Source organism: Nuphar pumila, chromosome 13, assembly GCF_984573655.1.
Source record: "Nuphar pumila chromosome 13, dmNupPumi1.hap1.1, whole genome shotgun sequence".
NCBI lineage: Eukaryota > Viridiplantae > Streptophyta > Magnoliopsida > Nymphaeales > Nymphaeaceae > Nuphar > Nuphar pumila.
In genome coordinates, this window is record NC_143261.1 from 51766487 (window position 1) to 51787717 (window position 21231).

Consider the following 21231-nt stretch of genomic DNA (forward strand, 5'->3'; position numbering starts at 1 on the left):
AAGCGAGAATTTCAGATGCTGAAGAAAGATTCCATGTCTATTATGGAATATCTGAATAAAATGAAAGGCATCACAGATCAGTTGGCTGTTGTTGGGTGTCTTGTCAGTGAAAAAGATAAAGTACAACAAACCTTGAGTGGATTGGGGCCAGATTACCATGTTATGACGACAACCTTACTATGTTTACCAGAACTTCCAAAGTTTGAAGATCTTCGTGCAAAACTGTTGCAATATGAGATGAATCTGAAAGGTTCCTCTGAAGCCTTTCATGGGAATTCCGGAACACAAGATGTGTTGGCTATGAGAATGAGTTATGGTCGAGGTAGAGGAAGTTCTTTTCGAGGAAAAGGAGGACAAGGGAGAAATAACTATGGAGGTCGTGGCATACTTCCAACACCCAATGTTCAGGGACAAAGACCCATTCCCACCTGTTTCCTATGCAACAAGAAAGGGCACATTAAAGCGAACTGTTGGTTTAATCCTCAAAACAAAGGGAAAGCTCCACAAGCAGAGGCTAGAAAGGATGGAGAAGTAAAAGAGTTGTTGTTGGCAGCCTTGGCAGGATTGAATATGAAACAAAATGACAAAGGAACTTGGTATGTCGACTCTGGAGCAGCTACTCATGTTACAGGTGATGTAGGTAAACTCTTGACTCTTACACCTTATGTTGGAAAGAATAGCATTGTCACAGGGGATGAATCACATCATGCCATCTCACATACTGGAAATGCCATTATACACATGTCAAAGTCCTCTCTTAAACTTCCAAGTGTCATCCATGCTCCTAATATTCAAAAGAACATTGTTTCTGTCTCAAAGTTTGTTGATGATGCAAATGCTTCAGTTGAATTTACTCCCTCTTCTATTTATGTCAAGGATCTTCGTACGAGGAGGACATTCGCTGAAGGAAAACGATGGGGCAACATGTACATCTTCCAAGAAGATCCTTCCTTCATTCATCCCAACTATTCATCCTTGAAGCCTCACCAAGTCTTTGATTCTGATTTTTTATTTAATGTTTCTGAAAGTAATAAGCCAAGACTTTGGCATAGTCGTCTTGGCCATTGTGGTCGCCATTTTATTGAAAAACTTGTCATGAATAATCTTGTTCCTAAGTCCAGTCTGAGTTCAGAAGTCGTTGATACAAAATGTCCTAGCTGTCATTTATGTAAGAGTCATGTCTTACCTTTTGCTTCCATTAATAAAAGAGCTTCAAGGCCATTTGAGGTCATTTGTTCAGATGTTTGGGGTCCTGCTCCAATTACTTCTTTTTCTGGCAGTAAATACTATCTTATTTTCGTTGATAGTTATTCACGTTATACTTGGATATTCTTTATGAAGCACAAATCAGAAGTTTTTGGATTGTTCCAGAAATTCCACTCTTTCGTTCAAAATCATTTCTCTACCAACATTCTTAATTTCCAGTGTGATGGAGGAGGTGAATTCTCCTCGAGTGATTTTGTTAATTTTCTTCAACATAATGAGATAAAGAGAATAGTGTCTTGCCCTCATACACCTCAACAAAATGGGATTGCTGAGAGGAAGCATCGACATATTGTTGAGACTGCAATGAGCATGATGCACGGGAGCAATCTCCCTACATCATTATGGACTGAGGCCTTCCACTCCACAGTTCATGTGATAAATCGCTTGCCCATGAATATCTTAGAAAATAAGTCACCATACTTCTCTCTTTTTGGCATACAACCTGATTATCATGAATTACGTGTGTTTGGGTCTGTTTGTTATGTGCACATTGATAGCTCACTCAGGCACAAGTTCCAAGATAAAGCTTTGAAATGCAGGTTTATAGGATATGCCGAAGATTACAAAGGGTACAGGTGTTATGATCCCCTGAGTAAGCGTGTCAAAATATCAAGGAATGTTATTTTCGATGAAATGAACTTTGCTGATCAGGATAATAATTCAACTATGGTGGATACTGATAACTCAAGCTCCAGCATTGAGGTATACTACCCATGGTTAAATTCAGAACTCTTCTCCAATGGTACAGTAGAATGTTCAGAAAATTGCAGTAAGAATGAGCCACATGAGTATTCAGCCAATGAGACCCAAACGGAGGAAACTGTCACATGTGACTTGCAGCCAACAAGGTATAAGGGTATTGTATACACTCGGCGAGAGAAAGAACCCTCATCCATTCCTTGTATGAACACGGATCCTTCTTGATCATCTATTTCGCAGCAAATGGATATCAGAAGATCTTCACGGATTCGACATCCGCTTGACAGGTGGGTAAGTTATAAAAAATTTTCATTGGACTTTCAGCTATTCTTGACATCCATATGTAAAGAGAATGAGCCTCTTATGTTCTATCAAGCTGCGAGCTCTAGAAGATGGGTAGAAGCAATGAATGAAGAAATGGAGGCCTTACATGAATGTGGCACATGGGAGATTGTGCCTAGACCACTGAACAGAAATGTCGTTGGGTCAAAATGGGTGTACAAAATAAAATATAAACCAGATGGGAGCATCGAAAGGTACAAAGCTCGACTTGTAGCCAAGGGATTCACACAAGAGGAAGGCCAAGACTTTGATGAAACCTTTAGCCCTGTAGTTAAGATGGGGACCATTCGTATTGTGTTGAGTCTAGCCATTAAACATGGATGGACATTGAGCCAGCTGGATGTAAAAAATGCCTTTCTACACGGGGATTTAAAAGAAGAGGTCTACATGGAACAACCCACTGGATATGCAGAACGAGACGCCAAAAAATATGTATGCAAATTAAAGAGAGCACTCTATGGTTTGAAACAAGCTTCTCGTTCCTGGTTCGACAGTTTTTCTCTAGAAATACAACGGCATGGCTTCTCTCGGTCTCTTTTGGATCACTCATTATTTATTCACAATGAACAAGGAGTCACTACTCTTCTGTTGATATATGTTGATGACATCATCATCACAGGGAACTGTAAAAGTCACATTGAGCAGGTGAAGAAGTTATTAAATCAGAGATTTAAGATGAAAGATTTGGGAGAGCTGCGATATTTTCTTGGGGTAGAAGTTGATAACAGAAATGATACCCTTATCCTTACTCAACACAAATACACGTTGGACATTCTTGGCAGAGCAGGCATGACAGATTGTAAGCCGTTAACCACTCCAAGTGTCATTCATCAGAAATTGAGGTCACAGGAAGGGGATATATATGAAGATCCCACTAAGTATCGCAGCTTAGTGGGCATGTTGCAATACCTGACCTTTACTAGACCTGACATAGTATATTCGGTTAATCAAGTATCCCAGTTTATGCATGAACCTCGTATGTCACATATGGAGGCAGTCAAACGTATACTTCGTTACCTGAAGGGTACAGTTGGTGATGGGTTGGTATACAAGAAAAGAGAATTAGATCCAGGAGGGGGCCATGAGGGCCATGAGATCGTCACTTATGCTGATGCTGATTGGGCAGGTGATCCAGACGAACGACGATCAGTATCCGGTTATTGCAGCTTCATTGGGCCAAACTTGGTATCCTGGAGTAGTAGAAAACAAAAGGCTGTTGCTAGATCAAGCACCGAGGCTGAATACAGATCGATGGCCACTGCCACGGCCGAGGGCACATGGATTAGACATCTCCTGACAGAAATGGGAGAACCGATTGCTCGGTCACTGTTGTTGTGTGACAATCAAAGTGCCATCAACATGTCATTCAATCCCATCCACCATAGTCGAGCAAAGCACATTGAAATAGATCAACATTTTATTAGAAAAAAGGTTGAAGACAAGGAGATTGAGCCTGTGTATGTGCCAACTGAAGAACAGGTTGCTGACATCCTCACTAAAGGCTTGACAAAGGATAGATTTTGGTTTCTGAAGAACAAGTTGTTCATGGTCCAACACCATGCACAACTTGAGGGAGGGTGAAAAGAAGAAGTCATTTGTATATGGCTGACCCGATCCATTTATATAATGGATCGGGTCCAGATCCAATTAGTATAGAATGTATATTAACTCCTTTTAAAGGGTATTTTCGTACCCTAGTTTTACACACTAATTGTATTAATAGAATGAGAGGGCAGTCACGATGGACTGACCCCCTTTTCTCTTGATATCGTTTTCTCTTTCTCCCTCTCCCTCTCTCTCTTCTCTCTCTGCAGATGACAGGACCATGCAGAGAATAACGAGCGTTATTTCTCACAGAGTATACACCAATGGAGGATCATGGAACCGAGTTGAAGAGGGATCAGAACATAATGAAGGTCCTAAAGGTACCGACTCCAAAGGAATAGGAGAAATGGGTAATGGAAACGATTTAGGCGTATCAGGATTCACACGAGACGCACAAGGCGAAAAGTAAGGAATAGTCTCAAAGAAAGTGACATCCGCACTGATATACTCTTTACGAGCAATGGGGTCAAAACATTTGTATCCCTTTTGGTTTTTTTGATACCCAAGGAAGACAGACTTAACTGCCTGTGCAACTAGTTTGTCCGTAGTAGGTCCCAGTTTTTACACAAAACAAACACAACCGAATACCTTAGGAGCAACTTTGAATAAAGAACAATCAGGATAAAGTTGTTTGATAGGAATTTGGTCATTAAGAGCAGTAGATGGCATCCTGTTAATAAGGTAACATGAAGTAAGAAGGGCATCTCCCCAAAAGGAAGCTGGCATGTTTGTTTGAATCATAAGGGTTCAACTTACTTCCAAAAGGTGTCAGTGTTTTCTTTCAGCTACCCCATTTTGTTGGGACGTATGGGCACATGGAAATTGAGGACAAATCCCATTATCTCGATAAAATTATAATAGTTTGCTAGATTTGAATTCAAGAGCATTGTCAGTACGAACAATTTTAACAATGGAACCAAATTGAGTCTTTATTTCAAGAATAAAAGATTGGAGAACACACAATACTTCATATCTCTCCTTTATTAAAAAGACCCAAGACACTCTAGAGTAGTCATCAACAATGACAATGTAATACTTAGACTGAAATCTATTAGGAACCCGACTAGGTCCCCAAACATCAACATGAATTAGATCAAAAGGACTCTGACTAGAACGACTCTGACTTAAGGAAAAGGAACTACGATGATGCTTACCCAACTGACACGCTTCACACTGAAAGGATGTTATAGGAGAGACTTATGAAATGACTCTTCGAAGTTTTGAAAGAAAAGGATGACCCAATCTGAGATGCCATTGGTAGGAATTAGAGTTTGATTCCTCACATGAAGATGCTACTTCAAATGGTTGTGTAAGATAGTAAACACCTGCCTCCTCATGGCCTCCACCAATCTTCTTCCCAGACAACAAATCCTGAAATACACAAGAACCAAGGTCAAATATAACTCTGCAATTTAGTTCTTTTATAAGCTAGCTTACGGATAATAAATTCTTAGGAAACTGTGGAGCATGGAGGACATGTTGAATCTGTAATGTAGGGGTAAGATGCACATCTCCTTCCCCCACCATTGGGGATAATCTACCATCTGCCAATTTAACATGACGAGGAACAGATGTATGGACCAGTGTAGAGAAACTATGCGCATCTCCACAAAAGTATCGAGATGCTCCAGAGTCAATAATCCAATCTTACTCCCATCATCCACCTGAGTACCCGCAGAGCATGCCCCATCGGTCACTACAGTACAGACATACATTAAAGCAGAACTCTGAAAAAGAAGTCAATCATATTTTGCACGACTGAGAGTGATCGTATTGGTTGAAGAGGTAGGCACATGTTCAGTGATGGAAGAAGCAATCTGAGCAGTGGCTTTGGGGAATGATGATGAGCTCTGTGGACGAACTTTAGGGTTCTTATCCCAACAACGATCCTCAAGGTGCCCTTGCTTGCCACAATAGATACACTGAAGCCTGCTACGACCTCCACTGCCTCTTCCACGACCTCTGCCTCTGAAAGAACTAGAAAAACCATGTCCTCGTCCACCAGTAACAATGAGAGCAGAAGTCTGAGAGTCCCCATGAGACTGAGAAAGTGTAACAGCAAGACGGCTTAACCGGTTGTAGGCATCAGCTAGAGTAGGGATCTCAGAGCCAGTAAGCATTTGTACTTTGGCTACTGAGTAATCAGGTGATAATCCAGATAGAAAACAAGCCACCATAGTCTGCTCTTGATGAGTCTTATGATTAGTGCAGCAGGGAGGACAAACGGAGTTGAGCCTTTCATAGGCAGATTTGACTGATGCATAATATTGGGAAAGATTATGATCGCCCTGCTGCAGCTTAAATATTTCTTGCTCGACTTGCAAAATTCTGCTGACATTTTTGTCTTGAGAATACGTGTCACGTAATGAGTCTCACATCTCCTTTGCAGTAGAATAGTAAATTAAGCCGTCTGCAATATGTGGCTGAATATTGTTTATAATCCAAGACATAACAATGTCATTATCTTCCTGCCATGTGGCATATTTCCCGGTTTTCTCAGTTGGTTCCTTTTCTAACAAGATATGTTTTCGACGATATCCTGACACAGACATCATGAAAGTCCTCGACCACCTTTCATAATTATTGTCGGCCAGCTTTACGGACGACCCATAAGAAAATGGATTAGCAAAGGCTTTGTACTCTGCAGACACTTCAGACCTTAGATCACCATCACCGGACTTTATTTCAGCCATAGTATTCACGGCTGATAGAAGCTATCCAATGAGCTGGATAAATATAACCAGAATAAATCGCAAGCAATCTGAGATACAGCCCCTGTCTTGCAATATAAATATATATATACCAAACACCTCCAGCGGGATAATAAACAGGTCACCACTATATCACACTATACCACACTATATAAAAAGATTAAATTAAGATGCCAGGATTGCTTTCAGATCTGAGCACACAAAAAATGATCTAATCAGATCTGATTAGATCTTATTCCAGCACCACCTTATGACTTTAGATTTGATGCCTACCTCATCATCACGACTCTGATATGAGCCACAGACAGTCAGCCACACCGTTCAGATCTGACCCAACATCAACTCTCCAGGCTACACGACACCCAGTTATTCCACGAACTCAGATCTGCTTCACCCAATCACAGAATGATCGTTGATCTGATGCAACACGATCATGATGTCAGATCTGATCCACGAACTCTCCACATAATGGTAGATCTGCTTGACATATCCACATCAGATGCACCTAACTTGCCAACACATCAAATCTGCATGTCCACAGCGCAACAATAGGAAAGATCGAGGGAGTCTGATCAGATCTGCATATCAGGGCAGATTAGATTAGATCCCTGATCGTGTGGTAATTTTTTTTATCACAATCAGCTGAAGAGGTCGATTAGATGGAACAAGATATTTGGAAAAGAAACTATGGAAGAACGATTAAGAAGGAGAGGAATCAGATCTGGTGGATGTCTCAGCCTCCCAGACGTTGAAGGCTACCATGTTGAAGAGGAGAAAAGAAAAAGTTGTCTTCACGATTAGCCCTAATCACCCTTAAGTAGTGATTAGGGTCAATAAAAAAATTACACAAGAGACCAATGAGAAGTTAAAATATACACCAGACCACCTTATAACTTTTCTAATTTCCAATAACCCCCTCATGATAATAACTCTCAACAAAGCATATGATTGAGCACTCCTTGAAGAAGCGCCAAATGAAAAAACTTATGAAGTCTACGAAGACATTGTGTAATGGGTTTCTTCGTTTGTAATTTCAAACTTACAATGAGATAGTGTAAGTTTGAGGGGGGTGTTAAGATTAATGTAGTATATATATATATATATATATATATATATATATATATATATATATATATGGGAGAAGTCAAACTAGTTTGACTTGCTCTCAATGGCTAGTCCCAACCAAGGTTTTAAAACCCGTGACTCGGAACTCGACTCGTTCTTTATTGACTCGTGACTCGGCGGGTCAACTCGGTGACTCGGACCGGGTTTTGTTAACTTTTGATTTTAAAACAAAGACAATATATAAATTGTCATTTAAACATATAAAGGTTTGTAGAATGACTTAATTACTAGTTTAATTGATTAATAAGTAAAATAACATTAAGTAAAACTGCTCTTAATTCAAATCTCACATTTACTAAAGAAACTACACAAGCAGGAGCAAGTCTTTCAAGACAATATATAAAGAATGACTTAATTACTAGCTTCAAGAACTTTAATAGCCATGCTCGATCATGGTTTACATCCTGAATATATGGACATAGCTGTTGTGTTGCAAAGCCTCAGAAAATCCTTGTAAAATTTTGGGAACATTGAACTTTATCTTGATATTTGTAAGTGTGTTTCTGATGTAGAGTTGATTGGACCATGCCTTATATATCTGCACATAAATGCATATAAGCTTTGGATAATGAGAATGTTGTGATGTATATATATTATAATGATAAATGTGGGCATTTTATGCTGTTGGTTTTGAACAGGCTGGCTGCCAACTATTGTGTAGGTCTCAGAGATGGTTGCATGAGGGATCAGTTATGTTAGCTGGATTAGTGGATTCACTCTATGTTCATTGAGGGGTATTGGGTTTGATTCCTTACCTGGAGCTACCAAAAGGAATGAATGGACATGTGAAATTTGATTGACTTTTACTAATTTTGTGATTTTATATTAAGTTGGTAAGCCTATTGTTATTATGCTATTTGTTCTTTGAAAAATGAACACTTACATATGAAAAAAATGCCCATAGCCTTTGAAAAATGAAAAAAGAAAAAAGTGCCCAAAACTCGCCCGAGTTTTCGCAGAATGAGTTTAGCTTGCCGAGTTGACTCGTTGGAGGGCCGAGCCGAGCCGAGTCAGCCGAGTCACTGAGTTGACTCGGCGAGTTTTAAAACCATGGTCCCAACAACTAGAATTCTAGCCGTTGGGAGCTCTCTCTCCCATTTGAGGCCTTTCCCCCTCTTTTCTCCTTCTCTTTTCTTTTCTATAAATCTGGGAGGGTGTGTGCCTTTGTAAAGTCAGAGAGTGATGGGTAGTATTAGGGTTTTGTATTGTTTTTTTCGTTGAGTGCATTGTAGTGAGCTTTGAATGTAATTTTATTTTTTGTATTTCTTTTAATGTCCATTATGAATAAAATTATCTTTTTACATTTTGATGTCTTTTAATTCTTAAGTTTTGTATAATGTTTTGAGTCTTGGAGATCATCTTGGAGTGTATTGGAATCCGCACCATTTCGTGACATATAACTATCTTCATTACAACACTTATATATACTGCAGTGGGTGAATGCTGAAATTGCCTAGCAATATGAATAACATGAGCAATTTCAGGACGAGTAATAGAAATGTAAGTTAGGGTACCAATCATTTGGCGATATAGAGTTGACTCTTTCAGAGGTTCTCTATCTTTCTTTATTTTTGCATTGATGACTTCTGACACGTCAACTCTCTTGTAATTAGTACGACCTAACCTTTTAATTATCTCTAGTGTATATTTAGTTTGATACAGAAAATACCTACGAGGTGAATAAGCAACTTCAATTTCAAGAAAACATGAAGAAAACCAAGATCCGTCGTATAAAAGTTGACTAATTTTTTGTTTCTTGTGATAATCTTATCGTCCACATAGAGGAGTAAAATGACTATACATGCATCAAAAGACTTAACAAACAATGCAGTGCCAATATAAGGATCTAAATCTTAGTTGAACCATCATATTGCTAAATCGATCGTACCAGGCCTTAGGAACTTGTTTTAGGCCATACAAAGCTTTTCGCAAATGAAGAACATTCCCATTTGCCAAACCCAACCCAAGAAGAGGTTCCATATAGACATCTTTATTAATGGTTCTATTAAGAAAATCATTTTTAACATCTATTTGAAAGATAGATCATTTTCTAATAGATTTTATAGTGATGAATTCTAATTGTAGTCATTATAGCTACTGGGGCAAAGGTTTCTTCATAATGTATTTCATATTTTTGATTAAACCCTTTAGCTACTAGCTTACCTTTGTATCTTTCTAGTGTCTCATCACTTTTGGTTTTAATTTTGTACACCCATCTAATCATATTGTTTTTTTTTCTATAGGTAGGGATTGAATCTCATAGGTTTTAGCCTTTTATAAAGCTTCCAAATTTTTATTCATGACCTCAATCCATTCATGATGATTTTTGGCTTCAGTATAAGAGGATTGGTTCGACATAGGATTGAATGGCCATAAGGCAAACTCTATAGTTGGGTTCAAATGACTCATAAGATACGAACCTTCTAGGTGCTTGGGATATTCTTGCATATCTTTTAATACTAGACTGCTCTATTCTTTGGCTTTGTGAATACCTTTCTAATGCACATGGTGGATGATCTTGAGTATGCCAGAATAAGTTTGAATTTCATTGTGAGGTTCAATAATAGGAATATCACTTTCATGAGTATCATCAGTGTCCTCATTGTCACTCATTCATATCATGAACCTCATTACTTTCATTTATATGATCATCAACAATACCATGCTTAACAACATTATCATGCACTAAGTCAAACAAAAAAGAGTAATCACATGATTTATTAGACTCAAATTTTTCAAAACCATTTTTCTTTTCAATAAAAGTTATATTTCTTGAAACATAAAGTTTTTTATTTTCAATATCGTAACACCTATTTCCTTTCTGGTTTTCGGCATAGCCTAAGAAAATACAAGGAATGGTTTTGGCATAAAGCTTATCATTTTTATTAGACAGAAAATATTTCCAACCAAAGATTCTCAATCTTTTATAATCAGGAGGGATTTTAAATAGTTTTTCAATAGAAGAAATATTTTCCAGAATTGTAGAAGGCATTCATTAATCAAATATACCGTTGTAAGACTAGCTTCGGCCTCAAACCTTTTATGAACATTTTTGGATATTAGAAGAGTCCTAGTAGTTTCAATAATATGCCGTTGTTTTCTTTTGTCTAACCCATTGTGTTGTGGGGTATAGGGGCAAGATCTTTGATGAGTAATCCCTTTTTGATCAAGGTAATTTTAAAATCATTTGATAGAAATTCTCCTTTGGAATCATATCTAAATATTTTAATGGAGGCTTTAAATTGATTTTTGACATAATTATGTTTTTTTTTAAACAATTAAATACTTCAAATTTGAGTCTAAGAAAATAAATCCTTGTGTGCTTACTATAATAATCCACAAATATAACATACTAAGAAACTCCTCCTTTTGACATAATTGGTGCCATTCCCCATACTGTCTGAATGTATTAACTCAAATGGTTCTTTAGATATAAAATGGCTAGGTCCAAAAGTTAAAGATTTTACTTTTTCGAGAATACAATTCTTTTCAAATCAAATCTCTTTCATTATAATTTTCAAGAAAAGGGAATAAATATGTTTTTGATATACTTGGATGTCCTAATATCCTATGTCAATTTTCAATATCTTTCTTTTCAACAAAATTACTAAAAACATGATTGGATAGTTCTAAATTGTCCTTTCACTCATTTTATCTCTTTTCGTAGTGACAATAACTTTGTTCCTTCTCTTTGAAACACTACTTTTTTGCCGTTTTCATTCTTGGTAAGCACAAGTTTTTGTTCTTTCTCGGATTCGTCCACCAAGCCCCGTAGACCCTTTTTCCAAATTTTATGCTTTACTATGGATGCCCACATTACATAGTTTGTGTCATTGAGTCTCATGGGCATGGTGACAATCACTTCTCGTTCATCCTCCATATATACAAGAGAAATCGAGAAAAATAGAGAGAGAGAGGGAGAAAAAGAGAATGAAAGCGAAGTTCTTTTGGCCACTACGAGTCCACGATCCACGATCTCACGTCTACACAAACAAGCTTCACCAAGATCAAGGTTGTGACAACTTTGATACCAAGTAATGAAACAAGATGTGCACAAATACAATACCACTAATGGGCTACAAGGTGCACAATCACAAAAGCCACTTATGGGCACGATACACAAACACACAAAAGATACAAATAATCTTTATTGAACAATAATGTGCACACACAATGCATAAAAGAATAAGGGGCAAAAGACCCATTTTTATGTAGTACATAAGAGGGAGAGAGAGAGACTTGTAGCTGTTGGGGAGCTACATGGACAAGGACAAAAATGCCCTTGGCCAAAGCCTAAAATCCCTAACTTAAAAATAAAGACAAAAATAAATGTAAAAAAAGAAAATCTGTCCCTAGTGGACAGATTCCTATTACAAGAGGATTTTACATAAATACCCCTAGAGGGTTTCTCTCTCTCTCTCTCTCTCTCTATATATATATATATATATATATATATATATAGGAAAAACATATTAGAGCACCATATTCTAACACGTGTGTGTGCAGGATAGCATCTGTATCGTCATGGGGTAGACAGATCATAACCCTTTTTCTCTGTTATTTGTAACTTTTCAATCAGGTCGCTCGTTTCCTGCAAGGAAATCCTGCTAGTGTTGTAGCAGTCATCACAGTTCCACTGGTTTGCTTTGTCCATCCAGCCCTGGGGCTGATCGTGCTTCTTCTTTCTCATGTTTCAAACTGTCATGGGGCCCTCTGCAGGTATGTTTGTAATCATCCATTTTTGCAACCTGTTCTTGAAATATCTCGCATATCCACACACTAAATTTATTTTACCATTTAATTATCTAGTTTTCAAGGGAACATTTGATCGAGCAAATGTGCAAGTTATGAATGACTGTCATGTACTCTGTAACATGGGCACTTCAAACAGCCTTGTTTACCTTTATTAAATGTTTATACTTCATTTTTTGGGTGCTTCTGCATGTTTCACACACACACACACAGAGAGAGAGAGAGAGAGAGAGAGAGAGAGAGAGAGAGAGAGAGAGAGAGAGAGAGAGAGAGCACTGTGTTCTTTTTGTGAAAAAATTGCTATTCTGTGCCTTTAGTCGAGTTGATTGATCCAAACTTGATTGAGTAAAGACTTAGACCGATCCAAGATCATCATTAGGCTGAATTCAAGCTTTCCTCTTTCTAGATGGCATAATGGGACAACACTCTGAAAGCAAGTTTTGTAATGAAAAGAGGCAGAAGCACCAATAGAGCAAAAGACACTCTTAAAGAGTGACCACAAGAGTCAAGAGCACAAGCACTAAAAGTGCACACACAAAACACTCAAAAGTGAAAATGACTTAAAGTCATAAGTTGGATATTATTGAAGAAAGAAAGAGAAGGGTGAAAACCCATGCTTACAAGAGGAGAATACCTCCTCTATTTATAAAGGAGGGAGGCTCAAAGAAGGGACCACAAGGGGGCTCCCTTGTAGTCGTTGGGAGCCCCAACGGTCAGAAATCTGACCGTTGGGGCCCCAACGACTACAAGTGTGGGGCCCCTTGTGGTCTTACAAAAAGGAAAAAAATAAAAAGTAAAAAAGGTGAAAAGGAAAAAGAAAAAAGTAAAAAAGAAAAAGTACATGGGTGGTTTTACAAGAATACCCCTATCGGGTATTTCACTAAAAACAGAAACAATATATATATACATATATGTATATATATACTTATATATATACAGATGTATATATATATAAGTATATGTATATATATATATACATATTTTAACACGCCCCCTCAAACTTTACGGGGAGAAGACCGAAAGTTTGCTAAGGAGAAACATAAATCGTGGAGTTGGGAGCGCCTTGGTGAAGAAGTCAGCTAGTTGATACTCTGAAGTAACATATGGTAATGAGATAGTCCCTCTGAGGTATTCGTCTCAAACATAATGGCAATCCATTTCGATATGCTTGGTCCGCTCATGAAAGGTGTGATTGCTGGCAATATATATCGCACTTTTGTTATCACAACAGAGCTTGGTGGGAGTGGAAATGGGGACGCCCATGTCACCAAGGAAACTCCTGAGCCATACGATTTCCATAGTTGTCATTGCCATGGCCCGATATTCAGCTTCAGTGGATGACAGTGAAACCTTCTGTTGCTTCTTGCATCTCCACGAAATGAGGGATTCACCTAAAAAAATACAAAGACCCGTTATTGAGATACGATCATTGGGATTTCCTCCCCAGTCAGCATCAGTAAAAACAGTTAAATCAAGGGATGAGGAAGAGGATAAGAAGAGTCCCTTGGATATAGTATTTTTGATATATCGCACAATTCTCATTACGGCTGCCATATGAACCGAAGTAGGTGCATGCTGAAACTGGCTTGCTGCATGAACCACATGAGCTATATCTGGACGTGTGATGGATAGATAGGTGAGAGATCCGATTAATTGACAGTAGGGGGTTGGATCCTCAAGAAGAACACCATCTCCAAGTCTCAGTTTTGCATTAATAACTTCGGGAGTCTCAACTTTCTTTTCATCAGATATTCCTGACTTTGTACAAATTTCACCTGCTAATTTCATTTGAGATAGGATGTATCCTCGCGGGGAATAAGCCACTTCAATCCCTAAAAAATATCTCAAATAACCAAGGTCAGAGATATCAAAAGTTTCTTTTAACATAGACTTTACATCATTTACTCCATTTTTGTCATTCCCAGTGATGATCATATCATCAACATACAATAGAAGCATAATAATGGAGTCACCTGTCTTTTTAACAAAAAGAGCAGTGTCAGTATAGCAAGAAGAAAATCCTAAATTGATTAATACATTACTAAACCTATCATACCAAGCTTTAGGAGCTTGCTTAAGTCCATATAAAGCCTTTTTTTAATTTCAAAATTTTTTTATTTAAATTCATACCTGGAGGAGATTCCATATAAACTTCTTCATTTAAATTTTCATTCAAAAAGGCATTTTTGACATCAAGTTGAAAGATAGGTCATTTTTTAACAGAGGCTATAGCAATAAGAGCTCGAACAGTAGTCATTCGAGCAACTGGGGCAAAAGTTTCATCATAATCTACCCCATACTCTTGGGCATATCCCTTGGCTACCAACCTAGCCTTATATCTTTCCAATGAACCATCACTCTTAGTTTTTACTTTACAAACCCATCTACATCCAATGTGTTTCTTGCCATTGGGAGGATCAATGATTTCCCATGTTTGTGCCTTTTTAAGAGCATTAAGTTCTAGTTCCATAGCTTCATTCCAATGATCATATTGTTTAGCATCATTGTAATTAGATGATTCATGAAAGGAGTGAAGAGCAAGTAGGCATGCTCGAAAGTTAGGAGAAAAAGAATCATAAGAAACAAATCTATTAGGTATTTTGGAAATCCGACTTGACTTTCTTTGAGAGGTCTCTTCGATTGACTCACTTTGGGAAAATTTTTCAAGGGCACAAGGAGGATTTCTTTCATTCCTTCTAGAGTAGACTTGTATTTTTCTTGAAACATTTTCTTCTAAGTTTTGATCATCATTTGGATGTTCAACATGATCTTCGCTAAGGGATTCACTAGGATCAATATGATCATCTATGATGTTTTCTTGAGGTAACAAGTCAAATAGAAAGGAATAATCAATATTTTCATTTGGTTGGTGCGAAAAACCATTGTCCTCTTCAAGGAATGTGACATCTTTTGAGATATAAAGTTTATTCTTAAGTATGTCAAAACACCGATAACCTTTTTGTTTTTCGCCATATCCTAAAAAGATACATTCAATAGCCCTAGGAAAAAGTTTATCATTTTTGTGAGTTAGAACAAAGCATTTACATCCAAAAATTCTTAGTCTTTTATAATCGGGAGACATATTGTAAAGTTTTTCAAATGGAGAAATATTTTTCAAAGAGGATGAAGGAGTTCTATTGATAAGATATGTTGAGGTTAGAACCGCTTCGGCCCAAAAGGATTTTGGGATATTTTTTGAAATTAATAACGTTCTTTTAGTTTCTATTATGTGCCTATGCTTTCTTTCCGCAAGATCATTTTGTTGCGGAGTGTTGGGACAAGCGCGTTTGTGACAGATTCCATTTTCTTTTAAATAATTTTGAAAAACATTGGACATATATTCGCCTCCCGAATCGGACCTAAGAATAGATAGATTTCCCAAAAATTGATTTTTAACCATTGCATGAAACTCTTTAAAGAAGGAAAAAACTTCGGATTTGCGACTTAGGAAGTAAATCCACGTAAATCGAGTGAAGTCATCAATAAAGACTACGTAATACGAAAATTCTTCTTTAGACAAAAGAGGGGAAGGTCCCCACACATCGGAATGAACAAGCTCAAATGGTCGAGTGGTAAAGTAACTTCTTTGAGGAAATAGAGTAGCTTTAGATTTCCCAAAAATGCAATCTTTACAAGTCATGTGATTGTCTTTACAAGTATTGTTCAAAAACGGAAAAAGAGACATTTTTACAAAATTTGGATGACCAAGTCTCTCATGCCAAATTCCAATACTTTTGTCTTTTACAAGATTGCAAGATGACTTAGATGAAAGCGTCAAAAAGTCCATAAAATAGAGATCACCCCTTCTATGGCCTTGCCCAATCAGCTTTCCTGACTGGAGATCCTGCACAGTGCAATCTTTAGGTGAGAAAGAGACTTGGCATCCATGATCGGTGATTTGGGAAACGGAAAAAAGATTTAAATTAATTTTTGGAACGATTCTTACTTTAGGAACAAAAAGTGTTGAGAATTTTTGAAGTCAAGTGTTCCAATACTTTCAATTTTCAATGATGTTCCATCGGCCATTGAAACATAGGAGGACATGAGTTCGGAAAAAACATTTGAAAGAGAGTTTTTATGAGATGTCATATGAAAAGAAGCACTGAAGTCTAGTATCCACATACCTGGAGGTGATGAAGAGTAGGCGATGGCGGCTTCGGATGTTGAAGGAGAAGTCTTGAGAAGATGTTGGAGAGCTTCGGAGATGTGATTTAGAGTTTCTTTGATATCTCCCTCTTTGGTACATTCTTCCTTCTTTGTAGAATTTTCTCCAACCACGGCTACCTTTCCTTTAAGTTTTGGACAAACCGGTCTAATTTGTCCCGGTTCATTACAATAATGGCATATTATTCCCTTTCTAGGCCCATCACTCTTAATGCTCAAGCCAAGTCGAGTTTCTTCTTGACATATCTTGGCAAGGGCATCTTCAATAGGTAGGGCTTTGCTTCTATGGAGAAGAGATGCCCTAACTTGTTCAAATTCTGGGCGAAGTCCATGAAGAAATTGAAAAAAGTGCTCCTTTTCAATTTGTTTCTTTCTTAACTCAATATCTTGTGGAGCTACTCATTTAGGCTCAAGAAGGGCAAGTTCATCCCAAAGAGGGGTTAGAGAGCTAAAATAGTCCCGGACACTCATATCCATTTGTTTGGTGGAACAGATTTTTTCTTGACAAAAAAATTGTCGAGCAAGATCCTTTTGGGTATACATAACCTTAAGGAAAAACCAAGCCTCATTGGCCCTTCTAAATTTGGCAATATTGTTACAATTTTTAAGGTCAACATTGTTCATAAACCATGCCAAAATTTTGGCATGGTTACTTTCCCAATCCTCAAGTTTGGATTGATGGTCATTGATAGCTTTGATGCGCTCATCGCCATCTAAAGCTTTTTCAATCTCATTTTCGATTTTAGTAAGAACAAGAGAGGGTTCAGGAGTAGTTCCCATAACAAAACCCCAAAGTTTCTTACCTCTTAGATGATTTTCCATAGCGGAGGCCCACATGAGATAGTTGGACCCATTAGCTTAAAAGAAAGCTCCACTTTAGAGTCACGTTCCATCAACACCAAATATACTTTCTTTCTTCAAAACTTTGAGTGGCACACGTTCCAAGATAGCAAAAGAGAAGCCCAATCACCAACCGTGCTCTGATACCATGCAATGAAAAGAGGCGGAAGCACCAATAGAGCAAAAGGCACTCTTAAAGAGTGACCACAAGAGTCAAGAGCACAAGCACTAAAAGTGCACACACAAAACACTCAAAAGTGAAAATGACTTAAAGTCATAAGTTGTATATTATTGAAGAAAGAAAGAGAAGGGTGAAAACCGATGCTTACAAGAGGAGAATACCTCCTCTATTTATAGAGGAGGGAGGCTCAAAGAAGGGACCACAAGGGGGCTCCCTTGTAGTCGTTGGGAGCCCCAACGGTCAGAAATCTGACCGTTGGGGCCCCAACGAGTACAAGTGTGGGGCCCCTTGTGATCTTACAAAAAGGAAAAAAAAAAGTAAAAAAGGTAAAAAGGAAAAAGAAAAAAGAAAAAAGTAAAAAAGAAAAAGTACATGGGTGGTTTTACAAGAATACCCCTATCGGGTATTTCACTAAAAACAGAAACAGTATATATATACATATATGTATATATATACTTATATGTATATATATACTTATATATATACGGATGTGTGTGTATATATATATATATATATATTTTAACAAGTTTGTCAGCTCCTGCAGCACCTGTGCAAGTTCAGCAAATATAATATCATGAATGACTGTGGGCTTTCCCTGAGGCACTTGTTGCTTGGGCACCAAGTGCATCCAGGTTTCTGATTTGGGATTGAAAGCCCCTTGGTTTTTGAGTCTTGCTATTTAATGAAGCTGCTAAAAGATGCTGCCATGCAACCTGTACTGGCCATACATGTTCCTGCACATAGCACTCGATGGAAATCCCCTTAGTACAATGAAACTCCCAGTACACCTCCATCACCCCATGATAGTTAACCTAATCTTGCATATCCATTTAAGGATATGAGCTCATCTACATGTATATGAAAGATTGCTCAGGTAAGGTTTTCCATGAGCACGAGGCTCAAAGCACAAATAACCCAGCCCTTTAACCTTTCCTATATTAAAATACTTGACAAGCTTTGAGTAAGAGTCAATATTTCATGTTGTTACTTTATGAATCAAGCTTTTGTGGCTTCATCTCCTAAGAGGTAGCTACTGTTTTTGTAACAGTTTTTTGGCGGCTTCCTTTCGCAGTCATGCACAGAGGAAGGAGAAGTGGCTAAATGTCAAGCCTGGAAGTGGTACGTCGAATCTATCTAGATCTGGTGATCCATTTGATCAGATTCTTCCCATGGAAGAGAACCATTCTAGCAGCCCAAATTCTGTGAGGAGCTATGGAGACACACAACTGGAGATTTTTCACTATCGACAAGGCTTGCTTATGTTGCATTTGTTTGCAGCACTTATGTTTGTTCCATCACTTGTTGCATGGACTCAGGTATGGATTGATATATTTGTTTTGTTATTTCAGTATACAATGACTGATGAGTCCAAATGTCCATGCACTTTCTCCCTCCTGAACAATAAACTTGTTCTCCAGTCAGGAATTTTTAACTGAGTCCTTTTTCCTGACCTTAATGTACTTGATCTTTTAAAATACCAATTCTCGTGACTTGCATTAGGTTGAAGTTTATGTCTGTTAGGATCTGTACTGAAGTTTCCTTTTTTTTGAAAAATTAGAGTTTGCTCCCTGGTTTTGACATATGATCAAGGAAGTCGGCACTCTGGCTAGTGGGTCTTTTTGTTTTTCTTTTTATCAAACTATGTAATCGATAACTCATTATGCTGCATTTACACACCAGTTGTTTTTTATTGACCACCTGTGCGTCATCAGTACTTTTTACCAGATCAGAACCACATTATCAATTTTCAAAGTTACGTTGCTCTAATTGAGTTCCGTATGATTCATTAATGCTTTTTCACACTGCTTAATTTGTCAAAATAATCACAATGTATATTGCAGCTTGATTAGTTTCAGAAATAATGTGACAATTGTTATGTGGTGTACTTAATCATGTGGACTGTTGTCTTTCAGAGAATTGGGATGGGTCAGAGCTTCCCATGGTTCATTGATTCAGCACTTTCTGTGGGGGTCATCCTACATGGTCTTTGTGGTTGCAGGCCAGAACATAACATGCCCTTGTTCTCTTTCCCTGGTGTGCGTGGGAGAGAAGTTGGGTTAAGCTTTGTGTACTTTCTTGCTGGTTATTACTGTTACTTTTCTGCTCTTCTATTGGCACCATATCAAGCTTTCTACGCGATGGCTGCCGTCGGGGTGGTTTCTGTAATATTGAGAATTATCCAGAGACGAAGTAGAGAGAAGGGAGACAATTATTTTAGCAGCAGGAAACATTCTCACAGACACTAGAGATCTATGATGCTTGTCATCTTTTTTCTGTAGATGGGCATGACAGGCTGCAACGCAACGCATACGTTCTTTTCAGTTTTTTGCCGATAATTACAGAGCCCAGGAATTGTTGGGAGGAGTCGTTCTAGTGAAGGAAATTTTCATGGGCAAGTCCTTTGTTGTCTTCATTGGTTTCTTGGTTGATGAATTGATTTTTAGCAGTGTTAACAGGGTGCATCGTTTCTGCTTTGTTGTATACAGTCCATAGGATGTACTTTGAAATGTAAAGTTTTCCATTGCATCCTGTTTTTCTCAGGCATGCTGCTGAAAAATTGTGATCTTTTGTGCATTACCAGATATCTGGCAGGGTTGTTGGGTGTTCTCAACATGACGGGGCTAATGAAATGGAGCCTCATATGGTTGGTCCTGCCACCATCCTTCGATGCCGAGGTTGTTTAAAATCGTCAAAACTTCAGATTCAAGTCCTTTGTAGTGCCCCCAAATAGGGGTGTCAACGGATCTGGTTTACCCAGACCCGACCTGAACCAAACCCTATAGAGTTCGGGTATGGTGATAAATAAGAAGACCCGATTAAGATCTGGGTCCGGACCTGAAAGTCTGATTAATACATGAACCCAGCTATAGTTTGTGAAATTTTATACCAGATCCGGACCCGACCCAAGTTCCGATTAAGACCTGTCATTTTTCAATGTAAAAATGATAAAAAAATATGGTTTTACTGGGTATGGTTCATGTAGTTATTATCGGGTCTGGGTATGGATTTTATTATAGTGGACCTGATTAGACCTGAGTCTTAACCGGATACCATACCTGAAAATCTGATCCAAGTCTGGTTTCACCTGGGTCGTATGCAAACCCTGACCCTTTGACAAGGCTATCTGGGGGCCAATTGTGAATGTCACGAGTTGACAGGTCACAAGTTTGAAACCCACAGGTGGCGTCTCTTACTGCAAGGTTGGAGCTGGGTGTTCTCTCGGTGGGTAGAGAAGACCTCAAGGGTTTATATCAACCGAGGGCAAACCAATGTGTGGTGAGGGTTTTTTTCTTGGATTATTAAAAAAAATGTTTACTATTGATCCAAATGTTGGTGATTTTTTTTTCTCAATCCATATCCCAAAGTCAAGAAGGAATAATGGCAATCTCATGGTCTGAAAGCGGGATACAGATACTGAGATTGGTGGCGACCATTGAAGATGGATCACTTATCAGCATAGAGCATTCTGTTGGTGCATTGCTTGCCTTGTGCCAGAGTTGCAGAGAGAAGTATACGGAACTCATCCTGAAGGGTCTATTCTCTCTA

At 38.2% G+C, this 21231-nt stretch overlaps 1 protein-coding gene across 4 annotated transcripts in view; it reads left to right on the forward strand.

Annotated features, from left to right (window-relative positions):
- Window positions 1-20259, forward strand: part of LOC149818362 (uncharacterized) — a 134574-nt gene extending 114315 nt beyond the window's left edge. For 2 of the 4 annotated variants that reach the window (XM_089984679.1, XM_089984678.1), the window contains 3 exons: window positions 12328-12467; window positions 18734-19001; window positions 19599-20259. In XM_089984679.1, the coding sequence (XP_089840805.1) occupies window positions 12328-12467; window positions 18734-19001; window positions 19599-19931 (741 nt within the window). In that variant the 3' untranslated portion in view covers window positions 19932-20259. Of the gene's footprint in view, window positions 1-12327; window positions 12468-18733; window positions 19002-19598 lie in introns of those variants that run through there. The other 2 variants (XM_089984680.1, XR_016427158.1) reach the window with 2 other exon arrangements.
- The last annotated feature ends 972 nt before the right edge of the window (window positions 20260-21231 follow it).